The sequence below is a fragment of the Geotrypetes seraphini genome, chromosome 1 (assembly GCF_902459505.1).
Source record: "Geotrypetes seraphini chromosome 1, aGeoSer1.1, whole genome shotgun sequence".
NCBI classification, from domain to species: domain Eukaryota; kingdom Metazoa; phylum Chordata; class Amphibia; order Gymnophiona; family Dermophiidae; genus Geotrypetes; species Geotrypetes seraphini.
This window is the reverse complement of record NC_047084.1, coordinates 462,326,334-462,351,373: the sequence shown is the minus strand read 5'-3', so window position 1 is coordinate 462,351,373 and position 25,040 is coordinate 462,326,334. Positions and strand designations below refer to the sequence as shown.

The following is a 25,040-nucleotide window of genomic DNA, read 5'->3' as shown; positions in this document are numbered from 1 at the left end:
CTGTCTCGAGATTGGGAGTTCCTAGATCAACAGGATCTTTATGCACCTGAACATCAGTTACTGCAAAATGTCCTAAAGCCCTGTTATAAGCTAGAACTATATTAAAATTTTGATATCACCAGAATAAGGCCAATATACTGTATAATTTAATTTAATTCTTTTATACCGCTAATAACCGTGAGGTTTCTAAGCGGTTTATCCCTCCACTGCATAAAACTTTGCACAAACTTGTGCAAAAACAGTGATAACTCCCAGGATTCAAAGAACCACCACCTTTGTGTGTGAAAAGATAGCACTATAAACATTACACCAGGCCCTAAAACCTAACACACCATTACACCACCTAGTGGGAAACAAGACACATGGGACTGCCATATGATCTCTAAACAGAAACATGCTAGAATATCACATCCTGGTGACACACAAGACAGACCCTAAACACATATGAAACAAGGGACCAAAGATCAGCAATATCAATATAAATGCAAAAAACTGAGCTCAAACTCAGTATGTATAGCAATACTAGTATGTAGAGCAAAACAAACTGAAAAGCAGTTACTTACTGCAACAGGTGTTACCCAGGGACAGCAGGCAGATATTCTCACATGTGGGTGATGTCATCCATGGAGCCCCGGCACGGACGGTCCAAAGTGCATTGCCACTTTAAGAACTTAAGAAAGTTTGCGACCGTTCGCAAGGCACATGTGCGAGTGCCTTCCTGCCCAACATAGGCGCGTGGCTCCTCAATTTAGGTAGCTAGCAAGGTAGCCAACCAGGGGAGGTGGGTGAGTTGTGAGAATATCTGCCTGCTATCCCTGGATAACACCTGTTACGGTAAGTAACTGTGCTTTATCCTAGGACAAGCAGGAAGCATATTTTCACATGTGGGCGACCTCCAAGCTAACTAGAATGGGATGGAGGGAGTGTTGGCCCATCCCATCTGGAAAACGATTCCACAGTAACACGAGATGAATGTATGAACCGAGGACCAAGTGGCAGCCTTGCAGACTTCCTCTATAGGAGTGGAACAGAGAAATGCTATTGAAGCTGCCATTGCTCTTAACTTTATGGGTTGTGACTCGACTCTCCAGTTGCAGCCCAGCTTGAGCATAACAGAATGAGATGCATGCAGCCAGCCAGTTAGATATAATTCTTTTGGAAATAGGATGCCCCAGCTTGTTAGGATCAAAGGAGACAAAAAGCTTTGCAAATAGTATGCTAATGCTCGTTTACAGTCCAAGATATGAAGAGCCGTCTATCCAGGATGAGAGTGAGGCTCTGGAAAAAATACTGGAAGCACAATCAATTGATGGAGATGAAATTCAAGACAACCTTTTATAGAAATTTCAGATTAGTGTGAAGTACAACTTTGTCATGATGGAACACTGTAAAAGGTGGATCTGCCACTAAGCTTGAAGTTCACTCACTCTTCTGGCAGATGTGAGAGAAATGAGAAAGACAACTTTCCAAGTAAGGTATTTAAGATGAGCCATAGACATTGGTTCAAATGAAGGCTTCATTAACCTAGCAAGAACCACATTGAAGTCCCATACTTGAGGTGGTTTGACATTAAAAAAGTCCTTTCATGAACCTGGAAATGAGGATGGGCAGTGATAGGGTTTCCATCCACAGACTGATAAAAGGCTGTGATTGCACGGAGATGGACTCTAACAGATGTAGATTTGAGCCTAGAGTAGATTTGAGCCTAGAATCAGACAAATGGAGAAGATAATCCAAAATTTGGGAAACTGAAATGGATTTCAGTTGCTTATGATGAAAAAGACACCATGAAGAAAACCTTGTCCACTTTTGATGATAACATTATTGATTGTTTTCTTACTCTTTGTGACTCTATACAGCGCTGTGTGCATCTGGTAGTGCTATAGAAATAATTAATAGTGGATGGCTTTCTGGAGGCTTCCAAGATAAGATGAACAGGCTGAGAGATATGAAGATCAGCAGAGCTTAGCCCAAGAGGTACCAAGCTGTCAGGTGTAGAGACTGAAGGTTGGGATACAGAATAGACCCTTGACTCTGCGTAAGTAGAGATGGAAAAATTTGTAGATTGGTTCCTTGGTACTGAATTGAAGTAGAAGGGAAAACAAGGGTTGTCTGGGCCACCGAGGAACTATCAGAATTATGGTGGCAGACTCCTGCTTGAGCTTGACAAGTGTCCCGAGAACAAGAGGAAAAAGTGGACACGTTTAAAGGAACTTGTTCGTCTTATCCAGAAGAAAGGCATCCGCTTCTAGGCGATGAGGTGAGAAGTGCCGGGAACAGAGTGGGGTAGCTTGTGATTGTGGAGAGACGCAAATAGATCTAATTGAGGTGTACCCCACTGAGAGAAAATAGAATGGCGAGTGGCTGAATTCAGAGTCCATTCGTGTGGTTGAAGAATGTGACTTGAGCTTGTCCGCCAGAGAATTCTTCTCCCCTTGAATGTAAACGGCTTTTAGAAAGATGTTGCGAGATGGTTTGGTATAGGTTCTGGATTTATATAAATGATATAGCTCCCCATCTGCAAGACTGTATATTAATAATAATTTATCAGAGTGTTTTAACTTGCAGAGGGGGGTTAGACAAGGCTGTCCATTATCTCCTTTGCTTTCTGATATTGTATTAGAACCCTTGCTATTAGCTATTCAACAAGCAAAGGGGATACAGGGTATTCTTCGTACATACTGGGAATATAAAGTCTCTGCATATGTGGATGATTTGCTGCTTTATTTGAGGAATTCAGAAACTTCCATTCCATGCTTGCTTGAATTGATAGAGAAATTTGGAAAATTTTCAGGATATACAAGATAAATTGGAGTAAATCAGAAATTCTGCCACTTAACGTACATTGTACTAAAGGATTATTTGACTCATTTTCCTTTGTATGGAAGGAAGATGGATTAAAGTATTTAGGAATTTGGATTAAAAGTACACTTGAAGACACAATAAAAGAGAATGAAAAACTTTTATTAAAGAAAGTAACAGAAATGTGTGAGCAATGGAATCCTTTACATCTTTCTTGGTGGGGGAGAGTTCAAACTATTAAAATGATGATATTGCCTGTGGTTTGTTACCAAATGAGTATGATCCCAGTTTTTTTCCAAGGGTACTTTTATAAAAAATTAAATGGTATTCTTACAAAATTTGTTTGGCTGGGCAAAAGACCTAGAATTGCTTTAGTATCTCTACAAAAATCAATTATGGAGGGTGGGGTAAATTTCCCAAATTTTTATAGGTATCATCAAGCCTATATTTTACGCCAGGGTATGTATTGGGTCCTCCCAGAGCTCATGGAAAATATCCCCGATTGGTTATATTTGGAATGGCGACTCATGCTCCCTTTACATTTATGTCATGTTCTCAGTATTAAAGATGCCTAGAATATGTAAAGATAATAGAATATTAATGGATACGTGGAAAACTTTGCATTATGTCAGCAATTTAACACCTAACCCAATACATAAGTCAACAAATCAATCCATTTGGCTTAACTCCAAGATTCAAATTGGCAGATTTAAAGTCGTCTGGAAGCATTGGATTATTGCAGATAAGGGTTTTAGATGATGTTATTTCGAATGGTAAACTGCTTGATTTTTCACAGTTGCAGCAAAAATATGGTCTTAATAAAACACAGTTTTAAATGGTTGCAAAATGAAGCAGCCCATTCAGGAGGGGTTCCCTGAATGGAAAAACCTTAGTAATCAATATAGTCTGGAATTCTTATGCTTTCAGGCGGACTTCTTGGGACTCCAAGTGGTATAAATTGATAACAGGATTTATAAATAAAAAACCAAAGACTGGCCTCAGAGATATTTAGAGCATTGAGATTAAACATCAAATTTCTGCATCTCAATGGCCACGAATTTGGTCTTGGAGGATGAGGTGTACAGGTGCATCTATGAGACAAACTTGGTTCTTTTTGTTGCATAAGAGCATTTTGGACCCCAGTTCGATAGCTCTAAGTCTAATAGATGCTGGCACTGTAAACTTGAAGTAGGGACTCTAGATCATTTATTATTCTATTGTCCCTTTATCATGGCCTTTTGGAAATCAATTTGGTCCCAAATTAATTATTTATTAGAGAATCATGTAGCACTATGATGACACGATTTTATTCGTTATGTCAATGAGAACAAAGAGTCAGATTTCGTCAAACAATAATAAACTCTTATTGATTATGACAGGAGTCGCCATTCAGCATATTACTAGTAATTGGAAAAACTGTAGTAGATTAAGTTACAACTTTTGGTGGAATTTATTGTGTCACATTTATAAAATGGAAAGCATAATTGCTATTCAAAATGGGAATTATAATAAATTTAAAAAGATCTGGGGGCCATTGACATCTTACTGTTATGAATAGATACCATTTTCTGTTGAAAGTTTATTTGCAAATGGGGGGAGGGGTGTTTTAAAAGTTACTGTAGGTTTATAGCCCCAGGTACGTTAGATAGATTGTGAGCCCACCGGGACAGAGAGGGAAAAATGCTTGAGTACCTGATTACTAAGGCTGAAAGCCGTTTTCTTCAAATCTTGTACCCCAGAATTCCAGTTTTTTACACAGTTCCTAAAATTCACAAAACTCTCAGATCCCTGCCTGGCAGATCCAATGTTTCTCTTAAAAACACATTATTGGAACCATTGTCTCAATTCTTGGATTATTTTCTCCAACCCTATGTGGGTAAAGCCAGATCTTACATCAAGACACCACGGACTTTCTATGCAAATTGCAAACTTTACAATTACCCACTTCTGAAGTTTGTCATAAGAACATAAGAATTGCCCCTGTCGGGTCAGACCGGAGGTCCATCGTGCCCAGCAGTCCGCTCACGCATCGGCCCCTCAGGTCCAGGATCTGATAGTGCTCATACCCTAAAACTGTCGTACGCTTTTCGCTTATGACCTGTAGAGTAACCTTCTATCTATACCCTGTAATCCCCTTCGCTTCCAGGAAGTCATCCAGCCCCATTTTGAAACCCAGTATTGTACTCTGTCCTATTACCTCATTTGGAAGCGTGTTCCAGGTGTCCACCACCCTCTGAGTGAAGAAAAACTTCCTTGCATTCGTTTTGATTCCGCAGATTTGGCGGGAGAGTTTATTAACTGTTCTGACTTCCCTTCGGGAGCCACTTGACTAACATGACTAGCTGTTGCTGTACAACTGGTATTGGGGGTCTCTCCTTTATGTTATGAGTTGACGGTTATGAAGTGCACTTATTTTACCAAGATTATAGAAGGCAGGGTTCTGATAGCCTCTAAGATGTGATCTGCTTTCCTGGAACCTGGAGGGTTTTAGGTCAGTGCAGTTTCTAGACGGTTGGGGATTGGGGGGGGTAAGGGAAGACAAAGGGGAGGGGGGTGGGTTAGGTAGGGACGGAGGGATTGGGGGATTTGCAGAGGTGAAATTGGGATCATCTATATTCTTTTATGTTTTTCCTTCCAGTGTATTCTCTAAGAGTGTTACAAATACATCCTTCTGTTTGGCATTACTACCTAGTTTACAGACTAATTCTCTCCGGTGTGGCTGGGAGCCGGGGGGGAATGGGTAGAAGGAATTGTGCAATGTATAATCTGAATGTTTTCACGTGAGTTCTAAATCTTTTCGCATTATATCCTGGAATGTTTGTGGGATTACCTCTCCTGTAAAGCGCAGTAAAATTCTGCAGCGTCTCCGGCATCACAAAGCTGATTTGGCCTGTCTTCAGGAGACCAGACTTTCGGATGCTGAACACGCTAAGCTCCTGCGCAGTTGGGTGGGACAGGTTTGTTATTCCTCCTCCTCTATTGGGAAGGCGGGTGTGGTTCTGTTAGTTAGAAGGGGATTTCCGGGGAAAGTAGAACAAATTTACCAGGATACTGTGGGGAGGATACTACTATGTAAGGTTACCATGTCAGGTTCTACATTTAACTTGCTCATGATTTATGCTCCCAATCAATATGATCACACATTTTTTACCACAGTGGCGGGGCTCGGTATTCGGGACCCTAATAACCCTTTGATACTTTTGGGTGATTTTAATCAGGTACTAGACCCTAGCGTTGATAGAACGGGTCCGGGTCCATCTCAATCCATTGGACCTACTAAGGGTATACCCTATTTATGTGATACTTTAGATCTTATTGACCCTTGGCGTACGTTACACCCAACAGACCGGGATTATACACATCAATCTCGCGCACACCACACATTCTCTCGCATAGATTACATATTGACATCGTCTGGTTATTTACCAAAAATACAGGCTTCGGAGGTGGGTCCTCTTTCTGTGTCTGACCACTGTCCTATTTGGCTTGACATATTGACTGGGGTTGACTCAGTGCCTGGGGGAACTTGGAGGTTTCCGTCCTATTTATTCAAAAATATACATTTTCAGAAATATCTTACACAGAAATGGGACGACTACCTGGCCTTCAATTCTCAACATCAGGAACAACCATTATTATTTTGGGAGGCGGCTAAATCCGTGCTTAGGGGGGATATCATTTCTTACGTTAGTGCACACAGGAAACGACTCTCTCAGGGAATCTTACATTTGGAGAGTGAATACAAACGTCTAAAGAGGGCTCATATAGCATATCCGTCTCAGCGGTCGCAGGAGGCTTTGGCGGCGTCACAGCATGCTTTAAATACTTTATTACATGAACGCACTCAACATTATTTTCATTATTGCAGGTTTAAATTTTACAGATTCGGGAATAGAGCAGGACGTTTGTTATCAACTCTGACCAAACCCAGTCGTCCAAATCGTCACATTTCCCGTATTCTACTCAGTTCGGGTAGGGAACTTACTACCACACCCGATATTGTGGATAGCTTTTTCCAGCACTACAAAGATTTTTATGCCTCTGGAGAAGGTCGGGGGGGGCCAGCAGTGGAGGACTATTTGATGGATGCAGGGGTGCCCAGATTAACATCTCCAGAACGTTTACAACTGAATCGTCCCATTCAGGGTAAGGAGTTACAGAGAGCGGTGAAACAGCTTAAGGGGGGCACGTCACCGGGTCCTGATGGTTTTTCCCCAGAGTTCTATAAACTTCTCTTTCCTTCTCTTTGCGGACCTCTGGAGGCATACTATAACACTGCTCTGGAAGGTGGCTCTTTCCCACAGGGGTCCAATCAAGCCTTTATAACTTTAATACCTAAGCCGGGCAAACCCGAGACGGATGTTGAATCATACAGACCAATATCTTTAATCAATGTGGATATCAAGATATTAGACAAAATATTAGCTAATAGACTGGCCCCATTGTTGTCTAGACTGATAGTTCCGGAACAAGTTGGTTTCGTACAACATCGTCACTCAGTTCTTAACGTTCGCAGATTACTCACAGCAATACAGTGTTCCAAAGACTCTGCTGCTCCGGGTATATTGGTGGGATTGGATGCAGCCAAGGCCTTTGATCAGGTTGATTGGGAGTACCTTTTTAATGTGTTAACATACATGGGCTTTGACGGGTGGTTCCTAGATATGATTCATTTGTTATATAAGGATCCCACGGCTTGTGTTTTGGTTAATGGTACACGTTCCCCAATATTCCCAATAGCACGTGGGACGAGACAGGGTAGCCCGCTATCCCCACTCCTTTTCTTATTGTATTTAGACCCCTTCCTGCGTACTATAATGCAGGATGACATATTAATAGGTCTACCGGAAGGGGATTCCCATCTACGAGTCCTAGCTTATGCTGATGACCTTTTACTAACGTTGGGATCTCCTGAGACTTCTCTCCATAGGGCCCTAGAGTTGTTGGATGAATTCAGTATGTACTCGGGAATGATGTTAAACAAATCAAAATCCATGGTACTGCCTTTGACCTTGGAGGTGTGGATGCAATGGCAGGGTACATTTCCCCTTGTTTGGGCGTCGGATCACCTTACATATTTGGGCATTATTATCTCATCTGATCCTGCAGAATTGTATACACTTAACATAAACCCTCTGGTTACTACCACGGTTCAAAAACTTGAGAACTGGAGGGTTTATCCACTCTCTTTAACGGGTAAAATAGCATTGTATAATATGGTTCTGGTGCCTCAATGGCTCTATGTATTTCAAATGATCCCTGTTTTATTGACTGCTCGGCATGAAAAACAACTTGGGAGAAGCTTACAACGCTTTCTGTGGAATGGGAAGAGAGCACGAATTACATTGTCTGGATTGGCACGTCCAAGAGACCGTGGTGGTTTTGGTCTCCATAGTCTCCTGCCTGCTGTCATGGGCGTGTCAGATGAGACACCTGAATGACTGGTTTAGGGGTACAAGCTATTTTTCGGCAACCTCTCAGGAACTATTACTTTGTTCCCCATATCATTTTAGTTATCTACTTCATGTATCTCATTTGCCACGGAAATCTAATTCTGCAAGAGACTTGTTTTTAATGCCTCTACGACGCCTATGGAAAATACTATGCCAGCAACTACATATTTCTTTCAAGGTGACTCCTTACTTGCCTCTGCGTGGCAATGGTGCCTTTACGGCGGGATTGGACCCGGTGTCCTCCACGGTATGGAACTCCCAACCTAATCAATATGTGTTTCAACTGGTCCATTCTTCAGGTGCCCTGAAGACGTTTGAGGAATTGCAGCGTGATAATGGTTGGCGATCCGCTGATTGGCTTTCTTACTTTCAACTATCCTCATATGTGACTTCGTTGCCACGTGAGGCTATCACCGACCGCAGTATGGAGTCCCTTTCGGAAGCGTTGAGTTTAACGGCTCAAGTACAGATTCCATTACGATTTCATCATCGTCACCTTCAGGAACAATTGGGCGAGCCCCCTTATGATACAATTGCTCTTAAATGGACACAGGAACTTTCCTGCGAGGTGACTTCCTGCATGATACGTAGGGGCACCCTTCGGGCGGCTCGGGTGACACATAGCATGACACTGTTTGAAATGGATTACAAATTTCTACATCGGCTCTACAGATCTACCTCCTACCAGTTTCGTGCAAAAATGTGTACGTCTGACAACTGCCTTAAATGTTCTCACTCTCCATCTACATTGGGACATCAGTTCTGGACATGTCCTAGGATTTTTACCTTTTGGCAACAGCTTTGTGCTCATATTCAAGCCATATGGAATTACAAATTTACATGGACTCCGGTGATGTTGTTTACATTGAATCAAATTCCTTTGTCTGCACCGAAGGGATTTCGTAGTTTCCTGTCTAGAGCGGTGTTGTTGGGGAAGAAGGCAATATTGCTCTACTGGATCTCTGCAGCGCCTCCGACCCTGTCTCAATGGAGAACATTGATGATTCATCAAGCCTCTATGGAGAGACTTTGCTTTACTTCATTGGACTCTATGCAGGGCAGATTATTTTGCACGCGCTGGACCCACTTTTGCGACACCTTAACACATAGAGCTCGCAGCAAATTATTGAACATCTGAGCTTATTGTGGGGAATACACTGGAATGGATTTTGAGTTTTTCTTATGGTTTGGTTCAGGTTGTGGGAAGGGGGGTGGAGGGGTGGGGGGGGGTTTCAGATGACAGGTGAAGTTGTGAAGTGTACTGGTACTCATTCTTTCCCATGTACACCTTGTATTCTGACTGTTTGTACATTATGTTGAAAATGCAATAAAATATAATATGAAAAAAAAAAAAAAATTAGCTGAAGAGTTTCAATAATAAACCATCTGCGTTGTTCAAACGTGTGACTGAATTGCAAACAATGTGGAATCATGGGAGCTGAAGTAGTGCAGTATAAAGTCTACTCTTGTGTTCTGAGACGGGTCTTGATGCATCTGAAAGTGCAGCTCACATATAACTTCTGACAAGGGCAAATAATAACGTGAACAGCCCAAGAAGTAGTACAAGAGGTTTATTGCTTTAAAGTATTTTATTGGTCTGAGGGTTACTTCAAGTAGTGCACTTTAAGGAAGTGTTACACATAGTGCAAGAGCCACAAGGATAATGACCACATCTGGAAGCTTCATGGGGTTGATCATTGGACTTCTTATAATTTAGCAGATTACCCCAATTTTTTGTTCTCTTATAAGCGATGCAAGGACCCCTATTGAAAATGGGATGAACAGACAATACATGCCAATGTTGGCGAATACTAGCTTCCACCTTCGCTGATTTATCAGAATGAGTTAATTCACAGACTTGTTTTTCCAAGGGGGCTCTAGGTTGATTTTGGAGAAGTAAAGCAGGATTTGCATAAAGAGCTCGATGATAGGCTCATTTTATGGTCCAGGCAGGATAATTACATGCATTGAACTTAGCTGTCAATATTTTGGCTTCTTTTTATATTCCTGTACACAGGAGATGGCACCGAAGACTGAGTACTGGTACCGGCATCCCTGGTATTGGTACACTCAAGCTGGGCCAGTACCGGCAGAGTTGGTGCCGGTGTTAAAAGATGAAACAGATGGCCATACTTTGCCCGAAAGAACTGTTGAAACTGTTCTTTCATAGTAGCTACCAGTACCTGTGGCATTGTCGCTGGTACCATCGGTGCCGCTACTTGCTCCCTAGAAGGCACTGGTACCTTTGGCTTTGATCGGACTCGCTCCAAAGAGGAGAAACCCCTAGATTTGGAAGTGAGTCGCAAAAATGGTCATCGTTTGGCCAGCATGATTGGACACAATGCCTTTGTGGCCGACCCCACCTGGAATACTGGTGACTTCCTTGCTGGCTTACCTGAAGGAACGAGTTGTGATTCTGGAGTAGAAGGTGGTGCCAAGGAAGGTCACGACGCCTTAGAGGACGGTGCCTTTACAAGCGACGTCACAGAACGCGGTGCCTTTGCTTCTAGTACCTTGAAAGTCGATGCCCGAAGAGTTGAAGGTGAAGACTGAACTTCCATTACAAAACCGAACAGTTGCTTTTAGTGAAGGCGGCAGCTTTTCAAGGTGGGGTTTTTCAAGATGGAACAGCACATGCACAAGTCGATGTGGTGTTCGGGTCCAAAGCACTGAATGCACCAACTGTGCTGCCGCACTTCTTAAATCCAGTTAACGGTCAGGAAATGAAATTAGGAAAGACCACCTTAGCCAAATCAAACTCAAGAGGCTGAGGAGGGAAAAAGCAGCCCTGCCATGAAGAACAAAAAACTGAAGAGTGAATTCATGAGTGGACAAGACCAAAGCAGCCTGTTTAAAGTGCTGCCGGCTTGATGCTGCTTAGGGAGGTAAGTAGGGCTTGCGGCAGGGTTCCGATGGGAGGAAGGGAAGTATAGGGATTTGGCTACACGGTGGGTGCAGTGCTTGCTCAAGGGTCCTGCTGCACAAGGGATGGATGGGAGGGAAGGATAGAAGCTGGGCAAGGGTCCTGCTGCACGAGGGATGGGAGGGAGGAAAGATGCTGCACGAGGGATGGAAAGAAAGGAAAGAGGAATAAATGGGATGAAGGAGAGGAAGGGAGAGATGATCATGTACATACTCCGAAAATAAGACCTAGTGTGTTTTTTTGGGTCTAAAATAAGACACTGCCTGTAGAGTGCTGTGTTTAATTTCAAGTGACTGAAGAAGATTTAGGATTGAAGTATTTTTTGAATTGAAATGAAATATATGAGATCAGTACCAGTAGGTGTTTGGGAGTTGTTTGTGGCCTATGAAGCCAAACTGAGGCTTTTTTTCTCCCACCCAGTGGATTTTTCTCTCAAACTTCAATGATATAGCAGTACACTCTGTTTGGTTATAGGCTTCTGTTTGTTATTTTGAGTAAGATATTAGTAAAAAGTTGGTGGTTGAAACTTACTCTTTCTCCTAAGTATAAAGGGGTAATTGAAGTCACCATTATACCGTTGCCCAATTCTCCAGCTTCCCTAATCTCTGAAAACATTTCTTCATGTCTGTTCATTTTGTCATGGGGGACGGTAGTATAACCCTACCTTTATATTCCTTCCCTTCACATATGGAATTTCTATCCTTATGGGATTCCACGCGGCTATCTATGTCATGCAGAATGTTTATTTTTGGATTAGATTCCTTCTTTAACATATAGCACAAACCCCTCCCCCCCACTCCAGTTTGATCCACTCTATCCTTGTGATATAATTTGTACCCAGGTAACAGTGTCCCATTGATTGTCCTCCTTCCACCAGGTCTCTGGGATGCCTATTATATCTACCTCATCATTCAGTGCTATATACTCTATTTTATTTTGCAGTCCAAGGTGTGAAGAAGTGCCTCTCCAGGATGTATATGCAGCTTTGGAAAGAAAACAGGCAGAACTATGGTTTGATTGAAGTGAAATTCTGACATGACTTTAGGAAGGAATTTTGGATGAGTTCAAAGACTACTCTGTTGTGGTAGAATCTTGTGTAGGGAGAATCCAATACAGTAGACTCAGCTAGCTATCTGGCATCCATGGGGATTGGTGGATGCGGATAGCTTTTTTTTGGTTTCTTGAGAGTTACTGTTAAAAAAAACAACAACAAAACTGTAGCAGCAGGCAGCCATTCCTGACAACACTCCTCCTTTCAGTCCCTGCAACAGAGCCGGTACTGACAACTCCCATCCTCCCTTTGGGCTCGAGGCAGTAGCAGCCAATCCTGACAACCCCCCTTCCCTCCCTCGGCCCTGAAGCAGCAGCAGCCAATTCCGACATCCCCCCACCTTACCAGGGCAGAAGCGGCAGCCAGTGAACAGAAGTGCCGTAAACAGGCTGCTTCCATCCAGCTCCGACAGGGCCTTTCTTCTGCTGCGTCAGAAGTGACGCAGCAAAGGCCCTGCTGGGGTGTGTAGTGGTTTGTCAGGATTGGCTGACGCTGCTGCTTCAGGGGAGGGCGGGTGGGGTTGTCAGGACAGCAGCCGCTTCAGGTGCTTGAGAGAAATTTGTGGCTGCCTGCTGCTTCAGGAGGGAGAGGAGTCGTTTGGAGGTTGTCTGATGAACACGGGAGAAGACAAGTTTTTTTTGCCGGTTAGCTGAGATTCTATTGTACAAGAGTCTGAAGATGAGGGCAATGAGGGCTTTGAGAAAAACAGCTTTCCAAGTGAGGAGTTTCAGAGAGCAAGATACAGGATGCTCAGAAGGAGACTTCATGAGAACAGACAGTACAATGTTAAGATCCCAAGCACCAGGTAGAGACTTCATATTCCACAAGAAACCACCTTTCATGAAACAAGCTACCAAGGGATGAATAGAAAGAGGGTTTTTTTGCCTAAGGGAGAGTGAAATGCATCGACAGCACAGATGTACACAAACCAAACTGTTTTTTATGACCAGAGGCAGACAGGTGGATAAGGCAGTCCAAGTATGGACAGACAGATAACGGGTTTCAGAGAAAGCAACGCACACCAGGCAAAAACTCCCATTCAGGTTCTCTCAACGCTTCAATAATAGACGATATTACAGCTGAGAAGGAGAAAGCATTGACTTGTTTGGTGAAAAAAAAGCATGCTGTTAGTGTTAGGGTGAAAGAGGAATCCTTGTTCTGCATTAGTAAGGTTGGAAATGGTTGTAACTTGCACAGTAGTTGTGTATACACTTCTTCCTCAATATTCACGGGGGTTAGAGGCAGAGCCGGCCTGTGAATATTAAAAATTAAAAAACCACAAATAATATTTGGGCCGGTTCTGACCCAACCCCTGCCTTCCCCCAGATCTTACCTTAAGCCCTCTGAGACTCCCCGGAACCATACCTGGTGGTCTAGCAGGCTTTCAGGGCAGGAGAGATCTTCCTAGGCTCCTGCCCTGTGCAGATCACTCATAGGAAATGGCTGCCGTGGGCTCCTGCAGTCTCGAGGGACTAGGGGAGCTCACGGCAGCCATTTCCTATGAGTGATCTGCACAGGGCAGGAGCATAGGAAGATCGTTCCTGCCCTGAAAGCCCGCTAGACTACCAGATAAGGCTCTGGGGAGTCTCAGGAGGCTTAAAAATAGCCCCCCAAAATTAACACTGGTTTCTGTACTGTATTATTCTATTTGCACTAAAGATTTAAACAGAAAGGTAACTGACTGCTAATACAGGTATGAAAACCACTAGGAGCTCTAACTACGGGTCCAAAATAGAGTACAGCAGGATTCATGAAGTGATCAAAGAGAGCAGAGAAATCCCATATGCTCATCTTCTAAAATAAGAGCACTTTTTAGCAGCAGCACCTCACCTGCTTCATCTTGGCCAACTCTCTGCGGGTGTGCTCATCATTCCTCAAGTCTTTCTTGTTCCCCACAAGGATGATAGGCACATTGGGGCAGAAGTGCTTCACCTCTGGGGTCCACTTCTCTGGGATGTTTTCTGAGAAAAGGGGTATAAAAGGAGAAAAGGCAACTAAGTCTGTTTCATTTCACTAGAATAGGGAAATATTCCCTCCAAGATAATATCTGTTTCCGATGCCCACCCCACACCACTATGATACTCACCTAGGCTGTCAGGACTGTCTATAGAGAAGCACATGAGAATGACATCCGTGTCGGGATATGACAGGGGTCGCAGGCGATCATAGTCCTCTTGTCCAGCTGTGTCCCAGAGGGCTAGTTCTACCTGTGAGAAAAACATGAGGTACATGGAAATTGTGAGGTACATGGAAACACTGCAGTCCAACAATTATGATCAAGATTAAAGTTAAATTCTAAATGTTTTTGCTATTTTTTTTTTTTTGGGGGGGAAGAAGGGACTTTCTCCCAATCAGTTAGATGTTTATATAATGCCTGCCTTTGCAGAGTAGTTATATGGTTTTTTTAAAAGCCTACCCAAACTTTTGGCTGCTCTTCCTTTCTCCCTTGTCATCTTCAAGAAGAGAAAATTTTTCCTGCATTGGAAAATTTGTATGGAAATTTTAATATATAAAATAAAAGCTATGGAATTTGTTGCCAGAGAATATGGTCCAGAACGGCAAAGCTAAGCTTGAAACTGTTTGGACAAATTGTCCATGAACTGTTGTTACAGTAGGTGCTATTGACTCTTGTTACAGATTACAGATCTAAAAAGGAGATCGGTTTTGTGCTAGTCCAGTAAGGTTCTCAAGCGCCATCCCCAAGGTTGTTTTCAACTTGTCCAGTCATCTGATTGTAGGTTGCTCTCTATCTGGTTCCTTCGATCTTCCCAAACATAATGTCCTTTTCAAATGATCTCTCTCTTCCGACAGTGTAGCCAAAATAAGACAGTTATAACATCATCATTTGGGCTTCGAGTGACATAGCTGTTTGATCTCTTCCAGAATCAATTTGTTAGCTTCTGGCAGTCCATGGCACACATAAAATCCTTCTCTAGCATCAAAGCTCAAATGAGTCAACCTTTCTGTCTTGTTTCTGTAGTGTCCAGCTTTCGCACCCGTAATTGACCACTAAGAAAATGAGTGTGTGGATAAGTCTGATTTTTGGAGTGTTATTTCCTTGCCTTTGAACACTTTGGGAGAGATATGGGAGAGAGAATAGATCAGAGCCAGACTTAGTACCGTATTTTTCCCATATATAAGCCGCGGCCTATACATGTGTTTTACATGGGGCACAGTCTAGTTATATGGGGCAGCCTATATAAAAATTTTTAATCATCCCCCCAACCTGATACCTTTTTTAGAGCCCCTGGACGGCGAATCTCAGCAGTGCAGGGCAGCTGCGATCTCTTCGGCATCTGGCCTGCCCCTGCACTGCTTGCTGAGTGACTGACGTCAGTTCTAGGAAGTCTCGTGAGAGTTGATGTCGGCCACTCAGCGGGTGATGCAGGGGCAGGCCGGATGACGAAGAGATCGCAGCTGCCCTGCACTGCTGGAGATTCGCTGTCCTTGGGGGGTGCCGAAAAAGGTACTAGGGGTGGGGGGGGGGAAGATTTTAAAAGGCAGAGGAAGATAAGCCACAGCTAAAACCATGGAGCAGCTTATCTTCTGTTTTTGAAACATAGGCCACCCTTTTCTGTGGCCTATACATGGGTGTGGCCTATTTGCAGGGAAATATGATAATTGGAAAGCCCTGTGTAGCCCAGGTGGTTTGGCCCCAAACTAAGACTGAGGTTTTATTGAGGCATCAGAATTAAATGCCTACTATTATCTTAGTGATTTACAAGTTTATTAATTGTATTTAATTTAAAACATTTATATCCCGCATATCAATATCTATGCAGGTTACAAAATATACGCACATAAATTAAAACGAACATGGTACTAATACTACTAATAAACCCATTAATACTCAGACAAAATAAATTCCTCAAAAATAAATAATTTACAAAACTAAAACAAGACCAAACTACATATCTTCTATCACAAAAGTAACAGAAACAGAGAAGTGTATTGGAGAAAGGACTTAATTTCATACAATGCATTTCAAACCAGGGTGGATCTATTTAAGTTTACATGAAAATTAAGAATCACTGAATCTTAATCGAAAAATGATTTCAGCCATACAGATACAGTATGTCTATTTTGAAAAAAAAAACCCTTCAAAGTGGGTTCCACCGAGACCAGTAGATCCCCCTAATTGAAGCATTCCATTCTGTGTCAAGAGATCAGTTTTGGAATCCAGAGAGACAACGTTTCTTCAACATGAATAAGGAAGAATATCAGGAGTTGGTCATCAAACAAGCAAACAAAGAAGGGGGCATAGTTATACTGAATAGATTATGTTCAAGAGATCAATAGACAATTGCAAGATAAACATTATTACTTGCCAGGCTATCAGCACTGCACCAGCGCACTTGAAGTCACTTTATTTTTGAAATTTTACTTTTATACAAGTTGTTTTTATGTGTTCTCATTTGTTTTACCCCTTACTTTTAGATCTCCTTGCCTCTCTCTGATCTGCCACCGTGAAGCAGCGGCTCGCTGGACTCTGCCCACTCTTCAGGTCTGCTCATGATCTTTAAATTCGGGGCATTTGAGGCGCGCGCTTAAGGAGCAGGTAATACTCCTTGGTGTGCTCCTTCATGCGCAAACTGAAGGCGCCTTCACCCTGAACACTGATTTTGATCCCATCTGTAAAATTGGCAGACAGCAAACTTTTAGAAGCCTACTTTTTTCTTTCTTACTATTATTTAGTTCGGTATACTCTGTTACAGTAGTTTCCCAATCTCCAATTTCTTAAAAGCCCATATCATGTCTTCCCAGTCCTCTTAACATCCCGGTTCTTTGGGGCCACCGCCCCATTAGTCATATAACATCCTCTCTTCGTCAACCTGTAATTACTGAAGTTCCTATCATTTCTCATTCTCTTTCTAACCATACCCCAAATACAACCATGAAATTAGGTCTCATTAATGTAAGATCTCTTAAAGGTAAATACCATCTCATAAAAGAAGCCATACACTCAGGATTTACACATCCTTTGTATTACTGAATCCTGGTTAACAGAGGGTGTAGAAGCCTATCTCTCATTCTGTTGTCCTCCTGGTTACTCTTATTTATTTAATCATCGTCATAAACGTAAAGGTGGTGGATTAGCCATCATCTACCGTGATAATTTAGTTAGTATCATAGACCACTCTTCTGGGAATGTGGCCATCGAATTCCTCCAAGTTAGGCTCAATATTAAACCAAAAATTTGACATCTTATTACTGTATATTCCTCCACCTATTGGCCAAAATAACCTAACTCTCCTTCAAAACCTAAATTTTGATTTCTGCTCTTCCTCAAATCATCCTTGGATCCTTGGTGACTTTAATATCCACTTCGATGAACTAGCTAAACCTATCACCAATGAAATTTTAACACATACCAATATTCTAAATCTTCAATCATTAGCTCAAGGCCCACACACTCTGCAGGACATACTCTAGACATGATTTTAATTCCAAAATCACAAACCTTTATTTACTCTGATATTCATGTTATACCAGTTCACTGGTCAGATGATCACCTATTTCAATCAAGAACCACTCTAAGCAAAAAAATAAAACATCCAAAAAATAAAACAGCCCAAAAAAATTTCATATTGTGACTATGCAAAATTGGAATTATCAAATATCTCCTCTTCATTCAATCCAAAAACACTAAACTTAAATGTTGACACATTAGAAGAACAGATCATCTGGAATTCAGCAATCCAATCTCTATTAGATAAAGAAGTACCTTTAATCACCAAAACTCTCTCTTCACGTAAAATACAAAATCCTTGGTTTTCAGATGAGCTTTTCTTGCTCAAAAGACAATTGAGATCTCTTGAGATTGAGATAAATTAAATAGATAATCCAGAACTGAAGACAAGGATGTAGACAGGCTCCTTATGATGATCGCACCAAGCAGAAAACCGAGTCCACTTCTGGTTGTAACATTTTCAGGTGGCAGGTTTTCTGAAAGAATCTAAAATGTCTCCGACAGATTGAGAAAACTGAAGATGTGAAGTTAGGTCAAGAGGAACCAAGCTGTCAGATGCAGAGACTGCAGGTTGGGATGAAGCAGAGATCCCTGACTGTGTAAAGCAGAGAAGGAAAAACTGGTAGAAGGTATGGCTCCCTGCTGCTGAGTTGAAGTAGAAGGGAGTACCAAGGTTGTCTCAGCCACCGAGGAGCTATCAGAATTATGGTGGCATGATCGTTCTTCAACTTGACCAGAGTCTTGAGAATGAGAGGGAATGGAGGGAATGCATACAGGAAGAGATTCGTCCATTCCAGAAGAAAAGCATCTGCCTCGAGGCAATGAGGACAGTATATCCTGGAGCATAACTGAGGCAGTTTGTAGTTGTGGGGAGCTGCAAAGGGGACTATTTGAGGCGTTCCCCACTGTGAAAAAATGTGATGAAGAGACGAGGAATGGAGTTAGAGAATGATACGGGGAAAAAAATCTGTCCCCGTCACCACCCCATCCCCTGCACCGCCCCGTCACTGTCGTTCCCTTCACCGCCGCGTCACCGCCACTGCCATCCCATTCACCGCCCCGTCACCGTCCCCCACTGCATCCATATAAGCCTTAGTACTGTAATATTTAGCTTATTCCTTTCTTATAAATCAAAGTTCCTGCTGCTGAACTAGAGAAAGATATTCAGCTGGCAGGGCTTTGTTTATAAATTTTTATCAACACAACTAATATACTACTTTATCCTAAAGCAAAAAATAAATAAATAAATAGAATTTTTTTTTTCTACCTTTGTTGTCTGGTTTCTGCTTTCCACATCTTCTCATTCAATTCTTTCCATCCACTGTGTCTTTTCTCTCTGCGTCTTCCATTTGCTGTTACTGTGCCTCTCCCTTCACCCCCCCCTCAATTGGTCTAGCACCCATCTTCTTCCCTCCGCTCCCCCATAGTCTGGCATTTGTCTTCTTCCCACTCTGTCTTCCACATTTCCCTTTAGGGTCTGTTTCTCTCCACCCTCCAATGTCTGTTCTATTCCTTTCCACCACCACCACCCTTCCCTCCCTCCTTTACCATCTGTTCCTTTCTACCACCCTTCAGCTCCTCTCGCATGGCCTATCTACCTTCCTTCCTCCCTCTTATTTTCGTGGCACGTTACAATGTAATTTGTGCAAGCCACTGGAGCCTGCGAGCTCGGTCCCTGTCCCATCCCCACAAACCATCTCGCTTCTGTGCTCCTATTTTCCCCATTTCTAATATCTCCCCTATGTATTTGCCATTGCCCCCCCCCCCCCCCGTGTCCATATACCATCCCCATGGCATGTCCCCTTTATGTCTCTGTCCCTATGCCCCATGCACATAATTTCCCCTCTTTCTGTTACTTTCCTGTGTCCAGATTTCCCCTATCTTCCTCTTCCATACCAGTGTGTGTCTTCTTTTCAACCCCATCTAGCTTTTTTCCCTCTTTCTTCCCCCCCCCTGCTTCTAGCATCTGGCTCACCTGCCTGTCCTTCCCTTTCTTTCCTGCTGTGGGTTTTTCTTTCCGTCTTCATCCCCTTGGCCCAGAATCCTTTTCCCTTTCACTCCCTCCTTCCAGTTTGAGCCGGGAATACGGGCGATCGCACGGTTCCCGCAGCCCCCAGCCACCTGCCCAATCGATCCTAGTGTTTAGCCAGCTCTCTCCCTTCTCCTCACCTTAGTTTGCAGGCTTTCTTTTTCGGCGACTTGCACGCGCGGCTGCTCAGTGTTCAATCTTCTGCTGCAACTTCCTGTTTCCGGTTGCGACAGAGCAGAAGATTCAACACTGAGCAGCCGCGGGTGCGCGGCTCTTTGATAGCGTGCAAGTCGCCGAAAAAGAAAACCTACAAACTAAGGTGAGGAGAAGGGAGAGAGCTAGCTAAATATTAGGATTGATTGGGCAGGCGGGTGGGGACTGCAGGGACCGCGCGATCCTTGATACCTCACTGCGGAGACAAGACCATTCACCACTCCATGGGGCGGTGAATGGCCATGTCCCCGTCCCTGCAGCCACTGCTAGTTTTCATTCCCCGTTTCGGCGGGTTACCCGCGGCTAAACGCGGCTAGCCGCGGGTAACCGCCACCGTGTCATTCTCTAATGGCGACCTGAGAAATCTGTGCAAGAAGCTTTGAAACCTGCAGTCCCTGGCACACTAGAAATAGAAAAGACAGTTCAGGAATCAATTCTATAGTGCTACCAGACACACACAGTGCTGCACAGAGGCACAAAGAATAAGAGAACTTCCAAACCTACATAGACTCACCCTTCAGAGACACTGAGAGACAAGAAGATACCCGTATGAAACACAGGGTACTCTCATGCCGCTGACATCACTGTGCAGCAATTTGCAGTAACGGCAAAAAAACGAGATTGGGCGGCTGAGCACAGGGCAGAATCTCTTTCTTAAGCACCATGAGGCATAACAGTACAGTTGCAATTAAAGTAGTTAAGTCTTTTCAAGCAGAGAGAGTGGGGAAACACACACACAAGGTATATCACCACAACAGTGGCAAAAGCTGTTGAAACACTCCTGACGCGTAGAACCCTGAAAACAGGGAAGCCATGGAATAGTGACCTAAGTCAGCTGCAAAGTAAACTCCGTGAACACTGCGGTGCTCCCGCAGACCCAAGAGCGTGCCTGTTTCATGCTGAAATGAGCTGGCTATCAACAATGCATTAAAAACCTACCCAGAGCCAACCATTAAAATATTTTTCCCACTGTCATGGTATAAAATGCTTAAAATGAACATTGAAGAGAAATAAATGAATGCTGTTTCGTTCTCAACTTAGGAAAATAAGCACACGCCTCTTGTGCTCAGTCAGGAACTGGCTATATGAAGAATACACCTGGAGCTGTCCAAATATTTACCTCCACCCAGCTGCGGGAACTGCCAAGTGAAGTCTGCCTCGGGGAGAAATCCCACTACCGCTGTGGCGCTGCTGCCAGAGTATGAAAACTAGCATGCACCTACAATACGCGGGAAGGCACTAGTTCCATCAACGGAGCTCTATCCATATACCCGAAGCCCTTTACTGAATAAACTTCATACAAATGTAAATTTACTTGTTAGTCACTAAACCATTTCCACAACTCTACAAAATATAGCGTTTGATAAAAAACATATTCCTTCTGTAGACTCACACCAAACCCGCAGCTCCACAACCAGAAACCATAAAAGAAGTGCAAATAAAACATATACTCACAACTTTGTTGATAGTACCGGGAGATGCCAGTTGCTCAGCACTATGAGGGCAGATTTGTTTAATAGTCACTGTGGTCTCTTTTTTTTTTTTTTTAAACAGTGAAGGGAAAGAAGAAGAAAAAAAAGAGACCCAGTCAGACCCTCTATCATTGGAGGGAGGGTGAGACAGGGACCTGGGGGGGGGGGCAGGTATAACCCCTAAAGCTGGCACCGTTCAGCCGGACACCCCTGTCTCACTGAAGAGAAACCTCAACAGGAGAAAATAGTTTTCCAATAACAGCCAGAATCCAGGAGCTAGTTGAATAGCGACCATCACCTGCTGGGAGATAGAGCATACTGAAGATGCAGGAGGTGTGCCAGAGCACTTCATACATATGTCAGCTGCATCCACTGCTTAGCACGCACACAAAGTTCACTTCTACTTTTTAAAAGTGCTCGAGACCAAAGAAAAAACTGCAGGTTAGAAAAAGAAATGAATATGCATGAGATCTATTTGCATGTACTTCTTTCAATGCATATTCATTGGGGAAATCCTGAAAACCCGACTAGAATACGGCTCTCGAGGAATGGAGTTCCCTACCCCTGTTCTAGAGGGACGATAAAGAAATACGGTATCTATATATTTTTCTTGCCTAAAGCTTAAGTTTCCTGAGATTTTTTTGTTGTTTTCTCATCGTTTTCAGAAAAACTCTTCAAGATGGACTTATTGAGTACTATAGCAGATGGAGTGCATGACTTTATAAAGCACAAATGTGATGAGAGGATATCAATAATACATCTGATATGATGTGAGAATACATATTCCCCCTGATTTCCCTTCTTATTGCCTATGTCACATCAAATGGTTTCTGATCTTTAAATGTAAAATTAGACAAAGGAAAGCCAAGTAAACCATTTTTAAATTATTTCTGAAACAAAGTTATCTAACACTCATATCATCCATGTGAAAAAAATAACTTTCCCCCTAAACTTGTTATACCTCCTTTCGCAGCAATAACTGCAACTAAACACTTGCTATAATTTGAAATATCTTTCACATCACTGTTGAATAATCTTAGCCCTCTCTTCTTTGCAGAATTACTTTAATTCAGACACAATCATAGCTTCTGATGCTTGAACTGCTCATTTCAGGTCCTACCACAGCAGGTTTCCCCTCTAAGCACCAACTCCCGTACACTGGATAAATCACTTGAAGTCTGTTCTCTGCCTCCATCTGCTGATAGGGAGGAATAACAACTTAAATACCGTATTTGCCGGCGTATAAGACGACTGGGCGTATAAGACGACCCCCCAACTTTTACAGTTAAAATATAGAGTTTGTTATATACTCGCCATATAAGACTACCCCTTCTTCCGCACACCTTCTGCACAACAAATAAAACTTAAAAGAACATCAGAATTTATTTCAACAATTTTAATTAATTCACTAAAGCTGAATAGAACAATAAACCCATGGGAGCTGCCATGCTATTTGTTTTCTAAACTGTTAACCAAACTGAAACTGTCAATGATAGAAGGAAGATAACACATAGAGGGAGAGAGCAAGTGCCGGGCAAGTCCCTAGCAAGTTTGCTGGCATGACAGTTTCCCTTTAAAAGCCTTCAAAAGCCTCCTGTTCGCCCCCGCAACTTCCTTAAGGGCTAGACTCCACACACGGCCGCATGTGCGAGAGACGTAGTAAAGAGAAAAGGGGTGGGGCCAGAGCGCCGCTGCTTCCCGCTGCACAGGATGAAGGAGCTGGCACCCTTGTCACACTGATGTCCCGCCATGGCCCCGCTGATGTCCCGGCAGGTTTACTAGTACCGTAAGCACCGTAAGGAGGTAAGGAAGGAGATGTTAGGGCATGTAAAGTAAGGGCATGTAAACCAGTGTTCTTCAACCTTTTTACACCCGTGGACCGGCAGAAATAAAAGAATTATTTTGTGGACCGGCAAACTACTAAGACCGAAATTTTAAAAAACACATTTTCGCCCCATCTCCGCAAGCTCGGTCCCCACAAACCATCTGATCCCATCTGCACAAGCCTCAGTTATGATTTTATATTGAACGTATTTTATTAAAGTATAAAAAGAAACAATATTCTGTACAATTGTCATTTTATAAATATTCAGAACAAGGACCAACAAAACCCCTGTCTCCCCTCCCCTTCACATATATCCCCTCTACTATCAAGAAAACTGAACAAGCCAAATTATTACAGAATGCTACACAGAAATATCATGCTAACAGAATACTGCAGTCACACATGACAGGAATAGTGTTAGGCTTTGCAGTCCACAGTTATGTCTCTAGCAGGATATATATTTCAAATCTGATATATTGTAATGACAAAATAGAAATAAAATGATTTTTTTCTACCTTTTGTGGTCTCTGCTTTCATCTTCTTTCCACTCTTCCTTCCAGCATCTGCCCATTCCATCCACTGTCTGGCCTCTCCCCCTTCCATATGTATCTGACTTCTTTCTATGCCCCTCTCCCCTTTCCATCCAGCCTGTGCCTCCTCTCTCCTTTTTACATCATTCATTCCAGCTTCACTGCTTTCTTCATTTTTATCTCTCCTACACCAGATCTAGCATCTTTATCCCTCTCTCATTTCTCTGCTGACCCCATTTCCAGCATCAATCTCTCTCTACTTTCTCATTCCTGTCTCTCCCCTTTCCCTCCTCTAATCTCCCTGCCAGCTGTTTCCTTCCTTTTTACCTTCTCCCTTCCCTCCTCCCCCCTATCCAACAGTAGCTCTCTTCCCAACTCTTTCCCTCTTCCCCTCCCAGCAGCATCTCTCTTTCTACCTCTCTCCAGGTGCAGTAGCAGCTCTCCCTTTATCCATCAGCTTCCCAGCCTCCAACAGTGGCTTCCTCTCCTTCCAGCAGCTCTCAGTACTTGCCTGCAGCAGTGATTTCCTTAGGCAGCCTTGGGTCCGTTGCCGCCTCTGAGGAAAGGGGAAGTTGCCAAAGTGAATCACTGCCCTGGTAAGTACAGAGCTGCTAGGAGAGGAGACAGCCACTGTTGAAGGCTCCCCATGATCTTACTCCTGCTGTGCCCTGCACATTCGCGACCCCCCCCCCCAAGCCGGCAAAAACAGCTTTGCACCGCAGGCCCAGCCGCCCAAGACGAGTCGGAGGCCCCTACCCGCCGCATCCTGCACGTGGGCAGACTCAGCACAAACGCTGCTGATGGCCCCAATCGACACGCTGACCTCCCCGCGCACGCTGACCATCTTCTCTCTGCCTGCACTTTCCCCGCGGCCCTCTTCGGCGACTCAGCAGGGGCAGCGATCAAGACAGGCTGCAAACGTCGGGACCTTCCCTCTCTGAGTCCCGCCTATTTTGTTTCAACTTCCTGTTTCCGCATAGGCGAGACTCACAGAGGGAATGACCGCCTGTCTTGATCGCCCGAGGCTGGGAGGAACAGAAGATTTCTGCAAACACCATTGGGGCAGAAAATTTAACGGGTCCATCTCGCCGGTCCTGTGCGAACCGGCAGGAATTTTCTGCGGACCGGCACCGGTCCGCGGACCGGCGGTTGAAGAACTGTGATGTAAACAGTACCCGGCATATAAGACGACCCCCGACTTTGGGGAGGATTTTAAGGTACTGAAAAGTCGTCTTATACGCCGGCAAATACGGTAGTTCAGAATTGTAAAGC

At 43.5% G+C, this 25,040-nt stretch overlaps 1 protein-coding gene across 5 annotated transcripts in view; it reads right to left on the bottom strand.

Annotated features, from left to right (window-relative positions):
• LOC117349547 (rho-related GTP-binding protein RhoA-A) overlaps positions 1-25,040 on the bottom strand; it is a 55,589-nt gene that overhangs the window by 2,697 nt on the left and 27,852 nt on the right. For all 5 annotated transcript variants that reach the window (XM_033923123.1, XM_033923104.1, XM_033923139.1 and 2 more), the window contains exons 3-4: positions 14,316-14,436; positions 14,060-14,190 (exon numbers count right to left, since the gene is read on the bottom strand). In XM_033923123.1, coding sequence (XP_033779014.1) covers positions 14,060-14,190; positions 14,316-14,436 — 252 coding nt within the window. The remainder of the gene's footprint in view (positions 1-14,059; positions 14,191-14,315; positions 14,437-25,040) is intronic.